Source organism: Ambystoma mexicanum, chromosome 3q, assembly GCF_040938575.1.
Source record: "Ambystoma mexicanum isolate Mex_15411 chromosome 3q, UKY_AmexF1_1, whole genome shotgun sequence".
NCBI classification, from domain to species: domain Eukaryota; kingdom Metazoa; phylum Chordata; class Amphibia; order Caudata; family Ambystomatidae; genus Ambystoma; species Ambystoma mexicanum.
In genome coordinates, this window is record NC_090926.1 from 537,530,748 (window position 1) to 537,550,651 (window position 19,904).

Sequence of the window (19,904 nt, forward strand, 5' to 3'; positions counted from 1 at the left end):
TATTCAGGGCTCCACCCGCTGCAGAGGAGTGGCGCTGTAGTGCTCCGAATGCACCCCCAGTATTTATCATCTTAGGATGGGCAGGGCAATGAGGAAGGTTGCCTTGAGAAACAAACACGTCCAGGGTATAACCATCTTACAATGGGATGTGTTGGGACCACTACGCCACTATTTCATGTGGTGAGAAGGTCTCCATTAACACTTGCGCCCAGACGTTTCAGTGCAAAAAGGAGTTTGAGTGACATTGGGAATGTTTATGTGCCAATATTATATAATAGCATGAAAAGTGGTGGAGGGACAGGGTGACATCCCGTAGCCCCAAGGGTGGGCCTGGGGGAGACAAGGGCTTCAATCAGAAGTCGGCAAAGCCGGTTTGGGGGTTTTAGTCTCTGAAGGGGGGTCATTTCTGGCCATAAGGTCAGACAAAGAGAACAGACTATTATGTAGCCGAGGTTTCTTTCCCAGCAGAATAACGGCGAGAAAGGTGGTAGTCCACCTTTGCATTTCTTGTATGGCCGCGCCCTGTGCGGTGTGTCGTGATCTGTGACGGATAAGGAGCGGAAAATCTGCTCAAACTACAGTACATTTGAGAGCTCGGAGTGGAGTTCTGCTTCTCTGTGATGGAACAGATTTAAAGAGACTGTAGTCTCCACCTAGACTGTTATGAAAACAGTGAAACTGTTTGCAGCCCCGCATTGCGGTAATAGGAACGATGTGTCAGTGTAGCGACTCGGGGAGATGAGGCTGTTAACATCCAGTCTAGATTGCCTCTTTAAATGCGACTCGGCGCAGCTCTGAGAAACTGCAGGCCATTACTGTCTAATGGGGCCTCATTGGCTTCTCAGGAAAACAAGTTGGTCTGAGTCCATTCCTCCCAGCAGACAGGAAGGAGTGCACAGTATTAAAGCACCGGCACGCCTGGCAACTCTGTCGGCAGCAGCACAGATGCCAAGGGCTGAATGTGTGCCCAGTCACAGAAAACTGCCCTCTAACCTGGCAAACCACGCCACTTAACATGACACACAAGACCTTGGCAAATGGAGCAGAAATGAGAATCGGGTGCACAACTGGAGCGGTCTTTGGGGGGGTCTAGAAGGATGTTTGGCCTTGGATGCTTTTAGACTTCGGTCTCTTCTTGCATCACATTCTTGAAAAAGGTTTCTGGGTGCCCTGACTCGTCAGACTACAGAACGGCGCAGGATGGGACGCTATTAAAAACGTAGGCTCACTGATCAGGAAGGACGCCTGCCAGTGAGTTATCTGTAAAAGAAAAAGATCCTGTGCCAAAATCAGGAAGAAGTGTCACAGTTTCAGCATCCAACAGTCAACCACTACCTCTTCCAGTCGCATCTTTAATACTGGAAATTAGCCGGGGGGGGGGGGGTGGGCATTACCACTTCAGATAATGGCGCAGTCCCATACCTGAAGTGGTTATTGCTACTAGTACCCCAGCCCGTAAGACCGGGGTACTGAAAACATTTTTGTTTCGGAGAGTTTCTGAACAGAAAAAAAAACATGTAAAAGAAATGGCCGGAGAAACAAAGTCCATTTTCCCTTTCCATGGCGGGCATTGAACTAAGTAAACATACAAGAAATGGTAACTCAACCGTTCCGAGCCTTCTCATTGGCTGAGCGGCTGTCACCCCCGCCAGGTACTAATGGTCAGTGGTCAACCCAAGCCACTCACTAACTCAATAAGCACCCGCTTCCTTGGGGGTTACCATTTGGGAGAAATGGTCTTGATTGACATGGCCAACACAGTTTTTGTCCAACATTTACACAAACAGAAATGTGTACAAGGCCAGCCCTATCTGAATGAGGCAGCACTTAAACCGAAGCTGCCCTCTACAGCATACCAAAATGGAATTCGTTTGTCGCATTTGGGTGGTTTGCTTACTTGTCATAATATGTATCCAGACGAAGGGAACAGAAGACTAAAGGACTAAAGGACATGTGCACTTGAAGCTTTTACAATGACACTGCCATAAGCTTTCCCAATTTCATCTGGATCAGGCATAATTGTTGCCCTTAATGTGTCCTTGACTTACTTGGAAGGATACATTCTCGTTTGAGAAACTGGTCACTTATCCAACGCCCCAAATCCCAGGATTCAGCTCCCTGTTCAGCCGAATGGGGTTCCATTTTGAGAAAACCTGCCCTTAGGTGTATGTGGTAAGATCCAATTGGCATGTACTAGTAGTACTAGTAGTAGTCATTTGTGTAGTGCCTTTATCCCATTAATATGGCATCAACGCACTTGTGGTGGTAACACCGTCACAGGGACTGAAGTCCAAGGTGTGGGAAAATTGTATGAAGGCTAGATGTGTGTGCACATTTGTCCAGGATAAGGAGTTATGAGGGCTGGCTGGGCTCCAAAAAGCTACTCATGAAGTCGGGCAAATGGATGGGTGCTGTTGCTGGGTGGAGGTCAGGAGGGGGGGTATGTTTGCTAGGAACAAAGACTTGTGAAGTGTCCAGCAAAACTGAGTGCTGTTGTAGGTCCTTGCAGCATTCTGATGAAAAAGAGATGCTGTAGTTGCGTTTAAGCCTGGGGCGGGGGAGCGTTATGTGCCCAGCAAGACAGAATGTTGTCATAGTCATCACTGCATTCTAATGCATGTGGGTGGGTAGCCATGCAGCCATGCCTGAAGAGATGCAAGCATATGTACCTTGAGGCTCGGAGGGAGCCTAGTCTTTGAAGTAGTTGGGTTCTAAGGTCATCTGTAAGAGGCTGTATTATCTCTAGGTGGAATAGAGCATGCTGGCCTAATACATCTTCTAAGCTTAATAGACAGGCTGACACCCTGGACTTTAGGAAATATCGTCTGGGCGCATGTATCATCAATCCCCATACTTCTTTGACAGTAGACAGGCTAACAGCATGGATCTGTTAGGTGTGCAGTCAAGGCAGAGTGCAATAGATAGGAGGACCTGATACTTATTTCAGGCCCTGGGCCGGCTATCCTAATACATTTCTTGAGTTATATACTGCCTACCCTCAACCTGTCTTGAGCTATATACAGGATTCTTGTGCGCACCAGGATGAGAGAAGGAGGCCAGGTGGGCTGCTTTGTGTTAGTGTACACTGGGTGGTGTGTGGATTGAGTGTGCAACCCAATCACTAGCCTTCACAGTTCTTCAAGTACAAAACAAGTGCTTGACATACCCAAAGTCTTCGAGGTGCAATGCATGTGCTAACACAATGGCCTCTAAGTGTAAAACAAGCGCTAACCTTTGCAGTTCTTCTAAGAGCAGTAAATGTGCTAACCTACACACATTTCTAAGTGCAACACATGGGCTAACCACCTACACACGGGAAGACTGTAGGGCTGGGACAGAGTCGATCATGGGTCTGACCAGATCATGGGCCTGATTTACAAAGTATTTGCCAAAGGGCTTGCGCCATTGTAATACACTTTTATAAATAAGGCCCTATATGTCAAGTTGCCTCAGAATGGCTCGTGCCAGTCGGTGGTGGTCAAACATGCATGGTATGATATCACTATGCCTCGCACACAGCACTATGGAGCCACCTTGAGGGATTTGCGCAGTCACACCACTCATATCCTACAGAAGGGCATGTGAAGAGCAACACATTTTGACACCAGGTGCCATCTAGTGGGACCTTCTATTGTGTCACTTCTGTGATCTGAATGCTTCCAGGCTAGATAATTGGAATATTCTATCAGAGGTGCAAGAAAGAATGGAGAGAACGAAGAATAGAAGAGATAAGAAGGGATGAGAGAAAGGAAAGATATGTGGAAGGAATGAAGAGGCAAGAATGGAAAGCAAGCAGAGAGTATGCAAGGGGGGGCAGTGAGGAAGAATGCAATGGTTGACAAGAGATTGGAAAGCAGGATGGCAAGAAGAGAGAAGGATAGAACAGTAACATGATTCAGTAATAAAGATCACGGTATGGCAGAATGGGGTCTGGAGATATCACGAGAGCTGCAGAGGGAGAATCGCATGTGCCATAAGGATGGAAAGGAGGGTGGGGTTTAAAGATTGCAGAAGGTAGGAAACATGGAAAGGAGGGTGAGCCAGAAGGATGAAAATGAGAAAGGGAGGGAGTATTGAAACGAGTGAAAGAAGAAAGAGAGGAAGGCAAAGGCAGAAACCTATAAAGACAAATATGCAGCAGGAAAGGAGGGGGTGGACCATAGGGAAGAAGAGGGCGGGAAGGAATTACAATGCATGGGCTCCTTGCAGGATGTCCCAAAATGCTAAAGAAGGAGGAACATAAGAACATGCAGAGAGAAGCAGATGGATGGTACCAACCAAGCTCATTTCATAGGGCGACGAGGGGATGAAAAGAGACATAATACTGCGACAACAGAACATAGTATGCAATTGACATGCTCCCACGTCTTACAAGACCAACCGTGCACTCTACTTACAGAGAGGTGAGCGATTTCAGTCCTTGGAAGGCATCCGGGGCAATTTCCGACACTTGGTTCTTGCTTATATCTCTGTGGATATGGTGGAGACCAATGACATTAGTGAATGGGGATTGTCAAACACATATTTTATGAAGCGCATATGATTGTGCTTTGAGTGTGGATACATGCCATATCCCCTGTAGAACGCCACAGAAGCCCTGGCTTTTCTGGGAGGGCTGGGGAGAGGGTAGTGGGCAAATCCCCAGCCCTCCTTGGCTTCGGTGCGATGGCTGGGGAGAGGATAGTGGCCAAACACCCAGTCCTCCCTGGCTTCTCTGTGAGGGCTGGGGAGGGGGTAGTGGCCAAAATCCCTGCCCTCTCTGGCTTCCCTGGGAGGGTTGGGTAGCGGCCAATTACTCAGCTCTCTTTGGCTTCTGTAGGAGGACTGGGGAGAGGGTAGCGGGCAAACACCCAGCCCTCCTTGGCTTCTGTGGGAGGACTGGGTAGAGGGCAGTGGCAACATACCTGGCCCTCCTTGGCTTCTGTGGAGGACTGGGTAGAGGGCAGTGGAAACATACCTGGCCCTCCTTGGCTTCTGTGAGAGGACTGGGTAGAGGGCAGTGGCGACATACCTGGCCCTCCTTGGCTTCTGTGGGAGGACTGGGGAGAGGGCAGTGGCAAAATACCAGGCCCTCTGTGTTTAATTTATGACTGATGTGAATGAAGGTTGCCTAGGACTTTGTGGGGATATGCTTAGGTTTTACATAGTGATACAATATTTCCTTTTGAAATGCAATTGGCTGTCCTACATGGGATATTTTTAGCTGTCAACTATGCATATCGCACTTCTCAATTAATAACCACGTGCTCCCCCCATGTCTGAGGATCCTTTGGGTGGCCCGTGTGTCCTCTTTCTGCTGGCCAATTGACTCAGGCGTTGCTTTGCCACCTGGAAGTCCTGCATCTGCCCTGTAAATGCCTGGTTCTTTCACTGTCAGTGACGTGGAGAAGTCTGTCTTAGCACCAGACCAAGCTGCCACGCTGTGGATTCACCGAGCGCTACTAGAGACTTGTTAGCGGCGCATCACTGCTTCAAGGGACCAGGAGAAGATATTCACAGCTGCTTTTGCTGAGGTGGGTTTGAGGGGTGAAATACTCCTATAGGTTAACTTTACACAGTTTGTATTGCTATTGTTTTGAGACCATTCATTTCGTTGCTACTATTTATATCTTTTGACTATGAATAGTTTTGCTAAAGTGTTTGTGTGATGTTTTCCTATGGATAGACTGTCATATATGTTTTTATAATCTGGCTATTCTGCAATCCCAGCCAGCCCTTCTGCCTTCAGCCTGGTACAGCTTGAGTTTTCACTCTAGCGGCGGAACGGCGGTTCCCGCACAGCTCTGCTTTGCTATTAGATTAGGAAGTTTAAGAAGGAGGACCATTGGCCCGACAGGAATCTTCCTGGGTTTGCAAACCAATCCTGATTCTCACACAGACCCATTTAGAAATGTTCATGGCACTCATTTAACTTGCCAATGGCCTCAGACGGCTGATGTGGTTCATTGGGGGTCATTACGAGGTGGGCGCAAAGGGATACCGGGCACCGGTAATGACACCAGTGCCGGTAATCCCTTTGCGCCCTATTCCGAGGTTCCTTTGTGGGTCCTTGTTAACGCGTGGTTTTAGCAGGCGTTAAGGACGGCACCCACAAAGGGATACCGGGGTCAATAACGGTACCGCAATTTGCGGTACCCTTATTGCTGCCTTCCCCCTTCCCATTGAGCCCTAGGGGGGCTCAAATGGGAATGAGGCATGGCATTTCAAATGGGGACTTACCGGTCCCGCAAAGGGCGGAATGGACCGGTAAGTCCCCATACCACCACGTAAGTGGCAGTACCGGTATTGGTGCCAGTCATGGCGCCATGACTAGCACCAACCTCGGAATGAGGGCCATTTGTGTTTGAAGGGGCCTCACTCTCTCCCTGCTCGTTTTCTTTATGGCTCTACCTGTGTAAGTTAACAAGGGGGGTCCTGGGAGTCCCTCTGCCAGACATTACTCCTGGTTACGAGAGACTTGGCCAGAGTCTTTGGGTAAGTCGCTCGTAACCAGGACTAATGTCTGGCAGAGGGACTCCCAGGACCCCACTTGTTAATCTACCTGTGTAAGAACACACTAGCAGCAGTAATTATATTTGTGAAGGCACAAGGAATACCAACGTTAATCCATAGGGAATGAGAAAATGGGGAAACTCACAGAAAGAAATGGCAACACAGAGCATGACTTCTTCAAAGTGACACAGTGGCAGGGGAAGGATACAGACAATTAAAACAACCCATAAAGAACACTAATCAGAGCTGCATTAGAACATGTTTTTAATATTTTCTTCTTCGAAGGTTTGGTTTCCACTGCATCTTTCAAAAGACCGTTCAAGCACCTAAAGCAGAGTTGGAGTTGGAATGCAACCAGACCTGCACGGGGAATAAGAGGCGGATACCCCGATCTGTTCTCTCTAAGCGCTTCTCTTTGGATCTTTCCTAAACACTATGCAATGTGGCGCGTGCCCTCATACATTGTCTCCAGCTCTAGACATGGCACGGCTGTCTCCGCACATCATAACTAATGCCACCCTGGGCCGCCTTTTTTTCTTAGCAATAGGAAGAAGCAGCACATTTCTTTGATAATCAACCAGGTGTTTTAGGCAGCATAAGGCCCAGTTAGCAATGAGGTTGAAGCTGTATGCAGGGTTGATGGTGCTGTGCGGTCCTCGTATGTCCCCCACACAACTTCTTGGAAGCCTGTGCCCTAGAAGCACGATTGGGATCCCTGATTCTAAAGGTGCTGAGATGTTTGTATAATGGAGTTGCCTGAGTTAAGGGCATAAGTGGCAGACTGCTCTCCCACTTTCCAGGTACCCTTCTGCATCCTGGCTAAAGTGCTGTATCCAACGTTTAAGGTACCATATATGCCCCGAGAGCCTAGTCTTGTCAGTCTCCACCTGACTTATCTGGACGCTTGTCTAAGCTGGCGCCCCCCATTTGTAAAGTACTCCACTGCTCCTGAACTAGGTTCGCTCTATAAGTTATAAAATAAAACATGGTTTAGGAACCAAAGGCCACTGTGTATTCTCGCACCTAGACTCACGAATGGTCAGGAAATGTAGAATCATGCTGAGTGTGGTGCGTGCTTGCGCGCATGGTGCGCGTGGCCAAGGCTGCGCATGTTCGCAACCCTCACTCACACAAAGACAAGAAGCAACCAAAGCCACAAAGTTTCATTCACTGCAAATACTTACATCCTTTTCAGTTTCTTGTACTGGGAAAAGGCTCCCGCTGGGATGCTCTTGATGGAGTTCTGTTCCAGGCGGCTGAAAGAAAACCAGCAGAATAGGGCCATCAGCCACAACGACAAGGGGAGCAGCCATTTCTAAATAAGACGAGCAGGCTTGGCACCTGCTTTCTCGCCCAGAACCCATTCCAGTCACACACATACCTGCCTAGCGGGCGCATTACCTTTCCGCCTGCGTGATGATTCATGGGATTACTGAGGAGCCGGCGGGGAAAACTGCTGCATTGAACTGCGCTTCTGGGAAATACTCTGTGCAGTGCAGGCAATGAACCCAGCACATTATGCGCTCCAGACTCTGCACATTGTATGATATGCCTTGGAGTGGGCAGCACCGTTATGGAAACATCATTTCCTCATAATTATGCAATCTGTGCAGCAACATCAGGAGCAGGAATTTACCAATACCAGGGCTTTCTTTGCCGGATGCAGCAGCCCACCCCAGGCTCAGCAATTGCTTTAATAAACAGAGAATATGTGGAATTATTGTAGGCTGAGTGACAGGCTGACGTACATGCACCAGATGGTCCCAAGTTTAATGGATGGACAGGCTACATCTACGGCACAGTGGCGTCAGAGCAGAAGGCCTCCCGCCAAGGCTTAGAGGTCTACATGTCTTCGGGCACCCTGCCTTGTGAAACAGCACGCTCCAGAGCCAGCAGTCAAGGCTGTGCATGTGGTGCGGGCGATGCTCCCTCACGGGGTGATCATAAATGCACCGTAGTATGCACGTGCACTGCCACGAGGGGGTGCCTATCAGTAGGGACACGAGGCGGGGGGCATCTTCAGCTCTGGATGTCTTATCCATCAAGCAACCCCTTCTCATCATAAACAATGGGGTGAGTGGCATATGATTGGTCTAGGGTCGTTAGGGTGGCTCCAGAAAATTATAGCTGCCTCGATCACACTCTGGCAGGATAATTAGAGAGATAGAGAGGGAGAGGGAAAGAGTGATGGAGAGAGTCCCGTGGCACCCTATGTGGTGGAGCGTGCCACGCCTCCATGCACAGACTTTATCTACTAGGGGAGATATTTGCTTCTTACAGCCTTCACTGGTTTCATCTTGAGAGGCTATAACATGCTATGATTTTCAGATGGAAATGTTGATTGTCTTTATTTGCCCTGTGTGGCAAAACATGCAACCCTGCACTGCTCGTTTGGCAACACATGATAGACTATGATGGAACAACTCAACATACAAACATGTAAAAAAATGCCTGTGGCTTTGTTAGCACCTTACATCACTAAAGTATAAGCATCCATCATGTCTTTTGCATCCGTTGGACCAAATCCCCCCAACCTTTCTGTTTCCAATCGTCTTACACCTTCATGGGAGGCACAAGCATCTTCTTTACTTCCTGACCTCTGCTTGAACCCATGGATGCTTTTGATATGGTGGAGAGCGACTACTTTTATCAACATTCCGCCCTTCGATATACCAGGTCTATTCCTTTTATAATCCATATCCATCTACGTAACCAACCGTGTTCCTTCTCTATATATGGAATGATGGGCAGCAATGATATTGTTACAGGTCTCTATTAGCATAAGGGTCTCTTGCCACCTTAGCCATAGTCCTGCCATATTGAACTAGACAGCGTTAGAGTAGATTCCTGTCATTCAGGGCACTAGGCCACAGTTCTGAGCCTCTGTCTTTCCATTTAATTAAATTCTATTCCTGCTTCCCCCAGCGAGTGTTCAGCATGACGAGGCCCTTCGAGGAAGGGTGAGGTGCAGCGCACATATTAGTTGTTGCAGCAGGGCTTAGCTGTTCTCAGGAAGCTTTTATTGAAATATAGAATAAGGGTTTGTGTTCTTGACAACAGACAAAATGCAATAGTTGTGAAGGACATTTTGGTGTGAAGGAAGCCTTGGGTGAAGGCATTGCCAAAGCATTAAAATGTAATCGTGGTCATACCAACCCCCCTAGGGAGTGTTGGGACAACCGGTTCTGCATTACAATGGCCTGATAGCATGAACAAATAAAATACATTAATTTCAAAGAAGTGGAGTCTCAGTTACACTTTTTATGAAGCCACGTGGTTCCCAAGAGATAGCCAGAAGAATGTGTGCTAAGGGACAGCAACATGTTTCAAAATGGGAGTTGCAAAAAGTGTTGCAGAGTAAACTGTCACAAGGCCCGAGTACTTGATATTTGTAGTTTATTCCCAATTTTGGGTGTTGATCCTTAAATACTGTAATTCAATATGGGCGGATCGAGAACGTTTTCAGTTTTCTGTTTACATAGCTGACGGATCTTCCCGGCTGTAATTTGCATGTATTAAAACTGTTTCTCTTGCAAATCAATCACTCCATTATTGCTCCCTTGGATAGATTTTTTCCAATTGGTTTTTGGGCCTACCGTACAGTTGTCAACTCTTCTGTGGTGCTCTTACACACCGCGTTGTATCTATTCCCTCCTCATTTCAAATTTCTCTCAGTATGATTTATTTTATTTTCTCTATTTTCAATTTGAATCTATTGCTATACCTTTCTGCTATATTGCCTTGTAAGTACTTAAGTGTAAAGTGATTAATTAGTAAAATGAAACAAAAATGAAAATATCACAAAACATGATAAAGGGACTTCGGGCATCTGCCAATCTGTCTGTTTTCCGGTTTACAAGAACAAATGTTATGTAACTTTTCACTGAGTCTTTTAGTTTTAATGCAGTTAACTGAGGGAAGAGGTGCTTTATTGGTATTTGTAATATGAATAGCTATTTGGTGTGTGTGTGTTTGTGTTTGAGTGTGCGTGTGTCTGGGTGTGTGTGATGGCCATTTTAGCCAAAGACTCTTATGTAGTGAGAGGGTTTGACAGGCAGATTTCTGCTTGGTTGTGCTTGAAGGGCATTGGGTGTTTGGCTTTATATGAGGGGCATCGCTGTGTGTTACCTGCTTCGTTGCGGACATTGTCGACCAAGGGCATGTATCCGCCTTGGTTTGTGGTCTGAATGCACAAAGGTAAAACCATTGAGGGTACGTCTGACGGAATTATAGATTCAATTGGGTGCAAGTTCACATTCATTCATGATCTTTGACGTTAAATGTCAAATCTTTTCACCAGTCACCAGCTGTTGTTCTACAACAGGGTACTGGAACCTGTGGCTTTGTGTTTGCTTGGACTACAACTCCCATGGATCCTCACCATTGACTACACTAGCTAATGCCGAGTGTCACAGTCCAACCCACCTGGAGAGCTAAAGGTGTAAGCGCTTTGCAGTCTCCACGAACTCTATTTGTTCTTTGTGCAGCTGCAATTGTTTTGTCTGTGCTGTAATACTACATTAACTTTGTGGATATTTCAAGCATTTGTTTTTTGTTCATGTAATAGGTTTGACTCTTTCATTTCTGCTGGAAGACACGTCCATGGTTTTATCACCTGAACCATTGTTCCACACCAAACCAAGCTCAACTACGCACTCCTCTTCTACAGTGATATTTATGTATTGTTTGGTTGTCAGGCGCTTACAGAGGAAAAACATTCTGTTTCAAAACACTAATAACGTCTCTCTCTGGTGCAGACTATGAGTGCATCGCCCCAAAGCCCCTCTTTCTATGTCTGTCACTGCTGGCTTCAGGATAGGCCATTACACTCCAATTGGGACCTCAACAGTACTTTACAGAGCTGAACAATATGTAGTGTTTTCTGGTGCTTATGTTCATCCCCAGTGACCACCAGATGCATTTGGTTGGTCTCACTGCCTCGGAATATAGTTCGGAAAAACTCCTTCCATCTGGCACTGTCGCCATCCTCTTGCCTGCTCCTTCCCTGCACCCTGTTCCCTGTTCTGGGTGCCTTGTGCTCTGTGCCTCTGCTGGGTGTAATCATCCTGGTTGCTGTGTTCTCGCCAGTCACCCCCTACGACCTTTCCGGATCCCTACGAATTCAAGACTTCTGCTGTGGATTTATGGACAATCCGTGTGGCCTTCCCTGCCAGTGTTTGCCCCATTCCTACACTGTGAAAATCAGGGAATCACCACCCCGTGGCATGGAGAGCTGGTCCAGGGCCTCTTTGTTTTCTTTATCAGGGAGGTGTTGGGTTGGTACCCCACGCTGCGCAATCTTCAGTACTGTTTTTCTTATCAGTCTGCCTTCCTCACCAGGGCAACAACCACGAAGGACAGGTACGCAGCGCCAGCGAGACGCTTGTATAACAAGGTCATACTAGTGTGTGTTGGTTTTAAATACCCTTCTACTCCCCACACGAGCTACAAACACACACACCGTTCCAAATATTCAAGTTCTAGCAGTGCCACTTGTTTATAGGCTTCCATGTGATGCTGGTTTTATGTCCACAAACCTACTCCTATGTTGCCGGTAGCCATCTCCTCTCGGCATACAGGCAACATACATTCCACCCGAGTGTTTCCATGATGTTTGACATATGACACTTTTCCAGACTTTCAAAATGAAGGAGACATGCATTTATATATTTAATTCAATTGTGAAATGGGCCCCATTTTGTACTGGTGCCATGTAGCAATGTGGGACTGAGGCAGGGATGGGATTAATGATGTTTACATGCAACACAGAAGCCTGTCCGAGCAAGATGCACACTTGCATCTGATCGATCAGGCCTGTCAAAGCCGGGGTCTCCAAGTCTGGTTCTCGGGCACCCCAACCACACCAGGTTTTCAGAATACCCTGTGTCACTCCCGACTAGATTCACTGCACTCACATGAGTGTTCTTTGGATACCCTGACACCTGGGAACGGATTCAGCTCTTGATGGCCAGACTTCGTGAGCCATGGAGACCCATGTGTTACGGAAAAGCAGAATACTGTTGCCATGAATTTTAGACTTATATTCAGACATGCGAACGGGGCATTTGGCATGGGTGTCACATCATTCATTGTTCGTGGTCTTTTAAATGTGAAAAGGTGTATTTCAATGTATGTTTCTATATCATACCTTTTGGGTACGATTTGTTTTCTTAACATCGTCTAATTGCGGAGGCTTTCATTTAAACTGAGAGACAAAAGAGCAGATCAATAAATAAAGCCGAATTTAAGGTCACCTTAAAGCAAGGATGCTAAGGGTACTTGTCCTAGGGTTTTCCATGTCAGGTGTGATGGTTCAAGATGGCTGACAGCCATTGAGACCGCTCATGCGACTTCCTGGACCTGTCCTCCTTCTATGCCTGTGCCAGTCATGGTGAATATCTGCAAGAGGAGCCCTGGGTAAACATGCTCTCTGTTACGTTATTCCTCTGCACGCTTTGAAGTCTACCCTCTCCTACAAGCTCTCCAACACTTATCTCATACAAGCTACCCTGGAAAAGTCACACAGTCTTATTCCCTCCCTGAAAATCAGTTATTACCTTTCAACAAAAGGCTCCAGAAAATTAAAGATATTCAAAACTAACATCCAATGCATAGAGCTGCTTGAAGGGCCCCACCACCCTCCACCAAGTGGGGCAGAGGATTCCCTTGCAGGGATGGGGGGAAGGGAGCCAGAGGTTGGCTGCTCTTCAGAAGTGCCGTTCAAATGCATACCTTATCGGATATTGCATTTGTATGCTTGTGCTACTTCTTCCCCAAGTCTGTGTTGAGATTAAGGAGCCTTTGGGGGGGGGGTGCCGGGGTGCGGGGGGGGGGGGCGTGGAGGGCTATTAATGGTAGTGGTGCATTGGGAACTCAATGAAGCTAGATGGCTTTTGAAGCCTGGGCAATAGATTCATTCACTCAAATTCCCACTGTCATTCATGCAAGGCTTTCCCAGACACAGGACTTTCCATCGATTTTCACCTAAAACCCATGGTCCGGGAACCCTTGGTGAGAAAAAAAATCAAAGTAGCTGAAGAAAAAAATAAATAAATGATGGACGCAATCTTGCTCTATGCTGACTAGATTTCATTTAAGAGAACAGCAGAGGTGTTTTTCTCTCAGAGAAATTGTTAATTCAGCCCACTGGTGACAGCCATATTAATCTGCGCCGTAGCTATCTCGCTGCCGCCGCCGCCGCCTGGAAGGAGAGCAAAGGCGCCTTGGAAGCTGCACTCACTAATAAGAGCCGTTTGCCAGCGATTTTCCTGCTTCAAACAAAGTCTACGCTCATAATGCGCTACAGTTTGTCAAGACTAACAGTGGCACTGACAAATCACCTGTGTGGAAAAAGGATGCGAGCGAGCCATTAGCAGCGATAATTGTTGTCCGCCACAAGAATTACGTATACATTCTTACAGTCTTACGCTCAAAAGAGCCATAAGGTTTACGTAAAAAACGTGTCCAAAGGAAGACACCATTGGCAAACTTTCTGGTGATTAAAAATCGAAAGGGCTGCATCAAGAAAATGGAGAGTTGACTCCTCGGCTGCCAAAATGGTGAATGGGACTGGGAAGCAGTGAGACTATGATTATTGCCCAACTGGTCCAGCAAGATCTGAACATTCATGCCAGATTTGGTGTAGTGTCGTGAACAAATTCATGCAAAAGACATTTCAAAAATCATATCAGCAGGGACGTGGATTCGGCCTCCCAGACAACGAGGAGGGACAGAACAGGGGCTTTAAAACTCGGTAAAGACCCCGCACCGAGACTCCTCGGAGGTTGAGGCTGCCATTTTCCTCCACCGGATAATCAGGTAAGTGCTCCCCTGCACCCACATCCCAACCCCTCCAAACTCCCCCTTTTCCACATATTTAGAAAGCCCTCCCACCCCGCCCCACCTTACCTTTCGCTGCTGTCCCTCACCCGCTCCGGGTCCAGTAGTGTTCCTGTCATGTCCCGATGAGCAAATAGCATCCATGGAAAGGGAGAAGGGACTATGAGTAGTTCCCTTCCCTCGATCCATGGCGGCCATCTGATTTTGTATTTTCTTCTTTTTTATTGAGAAATGGCAAATGAATACACTATTAGTGCCCAAGTAAAACGTGTCGGAGTACCAATAGCAATATTACCCTTGCAGCGAGGGCATTATGCCTCAAGACTATGGAACCTCCTGCCCATCAGCATCACACTAGCTCATACGCTCCTACAATTCCGAAAATAATTCCGAAAATAACTCAAGACCCACCTCTTCAAGGAGTCTCTCCTCCTCAACACTTAGGCACTTAGGCCATCACCTGACTCACTATACACCGTCTGCCTCTCCCCTACCGCCACTTTGTACAGCTGTACCCCTCCTCTGTGCCCCTCTGTATCCCACCCTCCGCTGCATATCTGTTGTCCCCTCTGAAAAGCTCTCGGTTATGCATCTGTACTGTTGTGTACCTGTGTAATGCGCTCTGTGCTGTATCTGTACTGTTGTGGACCTGTGTAATGCGCTCTGTGCTGTATCTGTACTGTTGTGGACCTGTGTAATGCGCTCTGTGCTGTATCTGTACTGTTGTGTACCTGTGTAATGCGCTCTGTGCTGTATCTGTACTGTTGTGGACCTGTGTAATGCGCTCTGTGCTGTATCTGTACTGTTGTGGACCTGTGTAATGCGCTCTGTGCTGTATCTGCATTGTTGCAGACCTCTATAAAGTGCTGCGTTGCTTCTCGAAACTAGGTCCGTGCCCAACAAATACCATCATCATAATAAATAATAATACCTTATTGGGGCAGGTGATGCTCGGGCTATCGTTAAAGCCCTCGCAAAGTTGCCCGGTGCATTACCTGGCCCGGTAAGGCCCCACCCCCTCTCAGGTGATATTGCTTTAGTGAGCATGTGATGCAATAGAACATGCCTAGCATACGACACATCAAAGGAAAGGGGAGAAGCAAAGTAGCATTGTGTGAATTCTTCAGCAACAAATATGTAACAATTACACAAGAAATAAATGTCGCACTGCAGGAATCATTGAAAGACACATAGTTTGAAACGCACTCATAGTCCAAATCACCTGGGAAAGCACCATATTTTGACATATTTACAGAAAGGTTGGGACTTAAATGCAAAGACCCCTCCCCCCACTTTCTGCCCTATAGCCGAGACCATGGCTTTGGTGGCAATCACATCAATTGAAAACATCACCTACTCGGAAAATGTGTTGCAAAGTTGCGACGCAAATCTCTACCATAGGAGCAACAACCATCGCCTTAGATGGCATAGTGTCAAAGAGCGAGTATGTGTTAGCAGCGCATGCCCCCGTGCGCCACAGACATTGGATGATGCCCACAACATTAAACCCCTAACATGTTGCTATACACTAAAGTAAACGGTGTAGCTGTATCATGGTACACACGTGACCAATGCAAACGTTGAAATCTTGTAATGCACTTAATATTGTCTGAGTCACGTTATCATTAACCCGACCTAAGTTTCTAATGCAAAGTCTTCAAGTGTTACAAAATTCTGCCACTCTTCTGGCAGTGGGTCTTCCTAAATGGGCACACACATCGCTGGTACTGCGGCATCTTCACTGCCTCCCTGTGGAAGCCAGAATGAAATGTAAGGCTTTATGTCTGGTATACCCCCCCTCACAGATTCTTCGATCTGCAAACCAGTTGCTGCTGTGCGCCCCCCGTTTTTCCAGATCCACTATTGGTGGACGTGCCTTTTCTGTCTTGGCCCCTGGGTTATGGAATTCTCTTCACCCGACTCTGCAATCCAATGCCGACTACCTTGCCTTTCGGAAGGCGCTAAAAACGGATCTGTTTTAGTTTTTCTGCTCTTTTCTAATTGCTGCACTTTCCATTATGGATCCCAGAGATCCATGATGCCCACAGGTCTAAGTTGCACTCTAGCAATGTTTTAACATAACATCCTGCCCCCACCACACAAGCCCTATACCTGGCATCTTGCTACAATGTGATATGTTATTTATAACGCGCTTAATTCCCAGTGGTTTCTAATCGCGGACCCGGGGATCGAACCTGTGGTGTTACATCTTGTCTTGCTTCCAGGGCGAGCACGTTGCCCCTTAGCTCTCCACCCGGGACATCTTGCCCACCAGCACCCAGAGCACAAGCTCCATACCTGGTAACCTGGCCCCCACTCCCAAGATTGCAAGCCCTATTCCTGTCATCCTGTCAGGTTAGTGCATATTACACGTGGTATGTATGATACGTAGGAAAATGAAAGTTAAAACACAAAAGTCATTTCCCACTCAAGAGTAGTGTGATAATTAAAAAATGAGTTGGTAGACTCGGAATGCTCCAAAGCAGTCACTTTGGGTCTGCGCCTCTCTCACACACTTTTTTCCTTCCACTATTTGGACACCAAAATGTATGTGGAGCCGGTTGAAATATGACCGTGTGTTGCCGACCGTGTTGTGTTCCTGGGCGCCATTCCAACTCCCCATTTAAGTCACGTGAGTGATGGCTATTTCATACACCACAGTTAACCCCAACCGGCGGGAAGGCAGCGTGGATAAATAATGTTACTTTTCAAAACCTGTGAATTCAGGGAAGAAACAAGAACTATTGTACAGTCATGAAAGAAAGCATTCTGCATTGCATAGCCACAACAATGATGCATTAAGCTGTGCAATCCGGTTTCCATTCTGCAGTGCTTCCTAGGCTTGCTCTGCATTCACATTTGCGCTGGATGGCTAACAAGGGGTTCTGTGCAAGCAGCTTTGTCTTGTTCTGTCTGTAGGATTATGTTGCTCAAACTCTCTCCATTCCTGTCCACCACGTCTGACAGCACCCTCTGCCGACACAATACTACAAGCACACTCTCTGTAACTCTCCCAGCAGTGACATTCCATCCGCTGGCAATGCACTTACACTATAAGATACACCAGGAGGAAGTTATAAATTGCCTTCATGATGTGGTAAATAAAACAATGCAGGCCCACTCAGCCAGTTGACAGCTACCTGGACTGGACTGGAGCAGAGCAGAATCCCAGTACAGCCCAGTTCAGGCGCTCACACATGTAGTGGGGGACTTCTGTGCAGTTAGTGGACAGGGTCAAAGGCCAGTCTGCCCCTGGTGGCCACCATTCCATTATAGTGTCTCCTGGCACAAGTTGTTATGAGCATTCTTTACCCACTTAAGCTTCAGACAGAAAGTGCCCTATTTTCAGATTGCTGTGGGTACCCTGGACTGTATGCTACCGCTTGAACTGTACATCACACATATCTAGTATGGCGGGATATTGTTTATTCTCTGAGCCAGAAATGCTCCACCCGATCAACACCCAGAAAGTGTCCTATGCCCACATTGCTGTGGGAAGCGTGAAATGTATGCCATACATATCTAGTGTGGCGGGATATTGTTTATTCTCTGAGCCAGAAATGCTCCACCCGATCAACACCCAGAAAGTGTCCTATGCCCACATTGCTATGGGAAGCGTGAAATGTATGCCATACATATCTAGTGTGGCGGGATATTGTTTATTCTCTGGGCCTGAAATGCTCCACCCAATCACCACCCAGAAAGTGTCCTATGCCCACATTGCTATGGGAAGCGTGAAATGTATGCCATACATATCTAGTGTGGCGGGATATTGTTTATTCTCTGGGCCTGAAATGCTCCACCCAATCACCACCCAGAAAGTGTCCTATGCCCACATTGCTATGGGAAGCGTGAAATATATGCCACGCATATCCACCCTAGCAAGTTATTTCTTATTTTACTATTTACATCTTTTAAATTCGATGTATTTCTACAGCCCGCACATTTGCTGAATCTGGGGCATGTTGGCACACAGGAAAATCTCTTTCTTCATAGAATAATAGAACGCAGGGATGGGGCGGTACTGTCAGCTGAGTCAAGTCTTGATTGGTTTCTTGAATTCCTGAATCCTACTAGGTCATTAATTATCCATCTGAGACCTGGAAAGGTATTCCAGAGCCAAGTATATGGATTAGAGGAGGCACAGCTAACTACCTGGCCAACACGCACCTGTGGGTAGGGGGGAGATGCCACGGGGTTCCTCAAAGATGAGGACCCCCAGAGACTGTGTGGGCAGATGTGCCACGACATCAGTATCCAGGTACTCAGGTAAGTTGAAATGAATGTCCATGGACAGTGCTTTATGAGCGATCCTAGTCTTAGCATGTACTCAATGAAGAGAGCATAAGCACTACAAATATCCTATCATATTTATGATTAAAATACACCCAAATCTATTAAGAACAAACGGTCTGGAACTTGGGAAACGTAGAATCAGATCATGATAGGGCGGCATGAAGAATGCTCATGTGTACTCTAGATGGGACGCATCCCCGGGGCGATATGTGCATGACAGGATCTTCACTTACATTTCCACGATGCCCTCTGGAAGATTTGCCGGGATGTCGGTCAGGCCTTTCCCACGACAGTCGACAATGTTGTTGCTGCAGGCACAGGAAGGTGGGCAGCTGACAGAGTTAGCATTGCATAGCTGAGCCTCCGAGTGAGTTCCTGCATAGACACAAGAGATTCAGGTAAATATCGGAGGGTTGCAGCTGTCATGAGGTCATCAATAGGCATTTCAGTTCACCCCGGCAGACTGTCCTACAGGAAACCTAAAAGACCCTCAAATGGCTCATGGCTCCAACTAAGACTTGTCACACATCAGGATGTACTCAGTCATGACCTCTGTACCATGGCCTGCTCCACACCAAGTATTGGACCAGGTGCATACAGCACACTTTGTGAATGGCACGGCTTGAATGCAGATAAGAGCCAGAAAGTCATACATTCGGGGGGAGGGGAGGGAGCATTTTTAGATGCTTCTGTGTCAAGTGCCCCAAACACTCGAACGCACCGTGTACACAGACATGACTAGTTCCAGGATTTTATACGGCGTCTAAACACACAGGATATATTTTGCAAAAGCATTTTTAGCGACAATTGTTATTGTTGGGTCCCATCCAAAAAAGTAAAAATGAACGAAATTGCCCTATACTGTTCCAGTCGTTCACGATTAGAAGCACATTCCAAAGGGGACCTACTCACAAAATGACAGCTCGCCCGTACACCATAAGCAAAAAGCTACCTGCTAAGATAGTCTGTAGAGCAAGCTGATCAGCTACTCATTCTGATTTTTTGGGCCGATGGTCCCAACTCACTTCTATCGTCCCTGATAAGTGAACTGAATCTAGGTAAATACAGGGAGCAGGAGAACCGCTTATCTTGCAGTATCTCTCACCCCATCATGCAACAAGAAGGGGGACAGTTCAACACAAGGTATCGCCCTGTGGGGGGGGGGGGGGAGTAGACAGTGCTTTAGAACCATATTTAAAACACCTATAATGAATAAAGCCAGCAACTACACCAAATCTTCATTCTGAATGGAATGTCATCTAGAAACTCTTACGCAA

General features: G+C 47.0%; 1 protein-coding gene across 1 annotated transcript in view; it reads right to left on the bottom strand.

The window, feature by feature from the left end:
- Positions 1–19,904, bottom strand: part of SLIT3 (slit guidance ligand 3) — a 1,101,025-nt gene that overhangs the window by 267,484 nt on the left and 813,637 nt on the right. The window contains exons 9-11 of the mRNA XM_069654301.1: positions 18,861–19,002; positions 7,677–7,748; positions 4,398–4,469 (exon numbers count right to left, since the gene is read on the bottom strand). Of these exons, the coding sequence (XP_069510402.1) occupies positions 4,398–4,469; positions 7,677–7,748; positions 18,861–19,002 (286 nt within the window). The remainder of the gene's footprint in view (positions 1–4,397; positions 4,470–7,676; positions 7,749–18,860; positions 19,003–19,904) is intronic.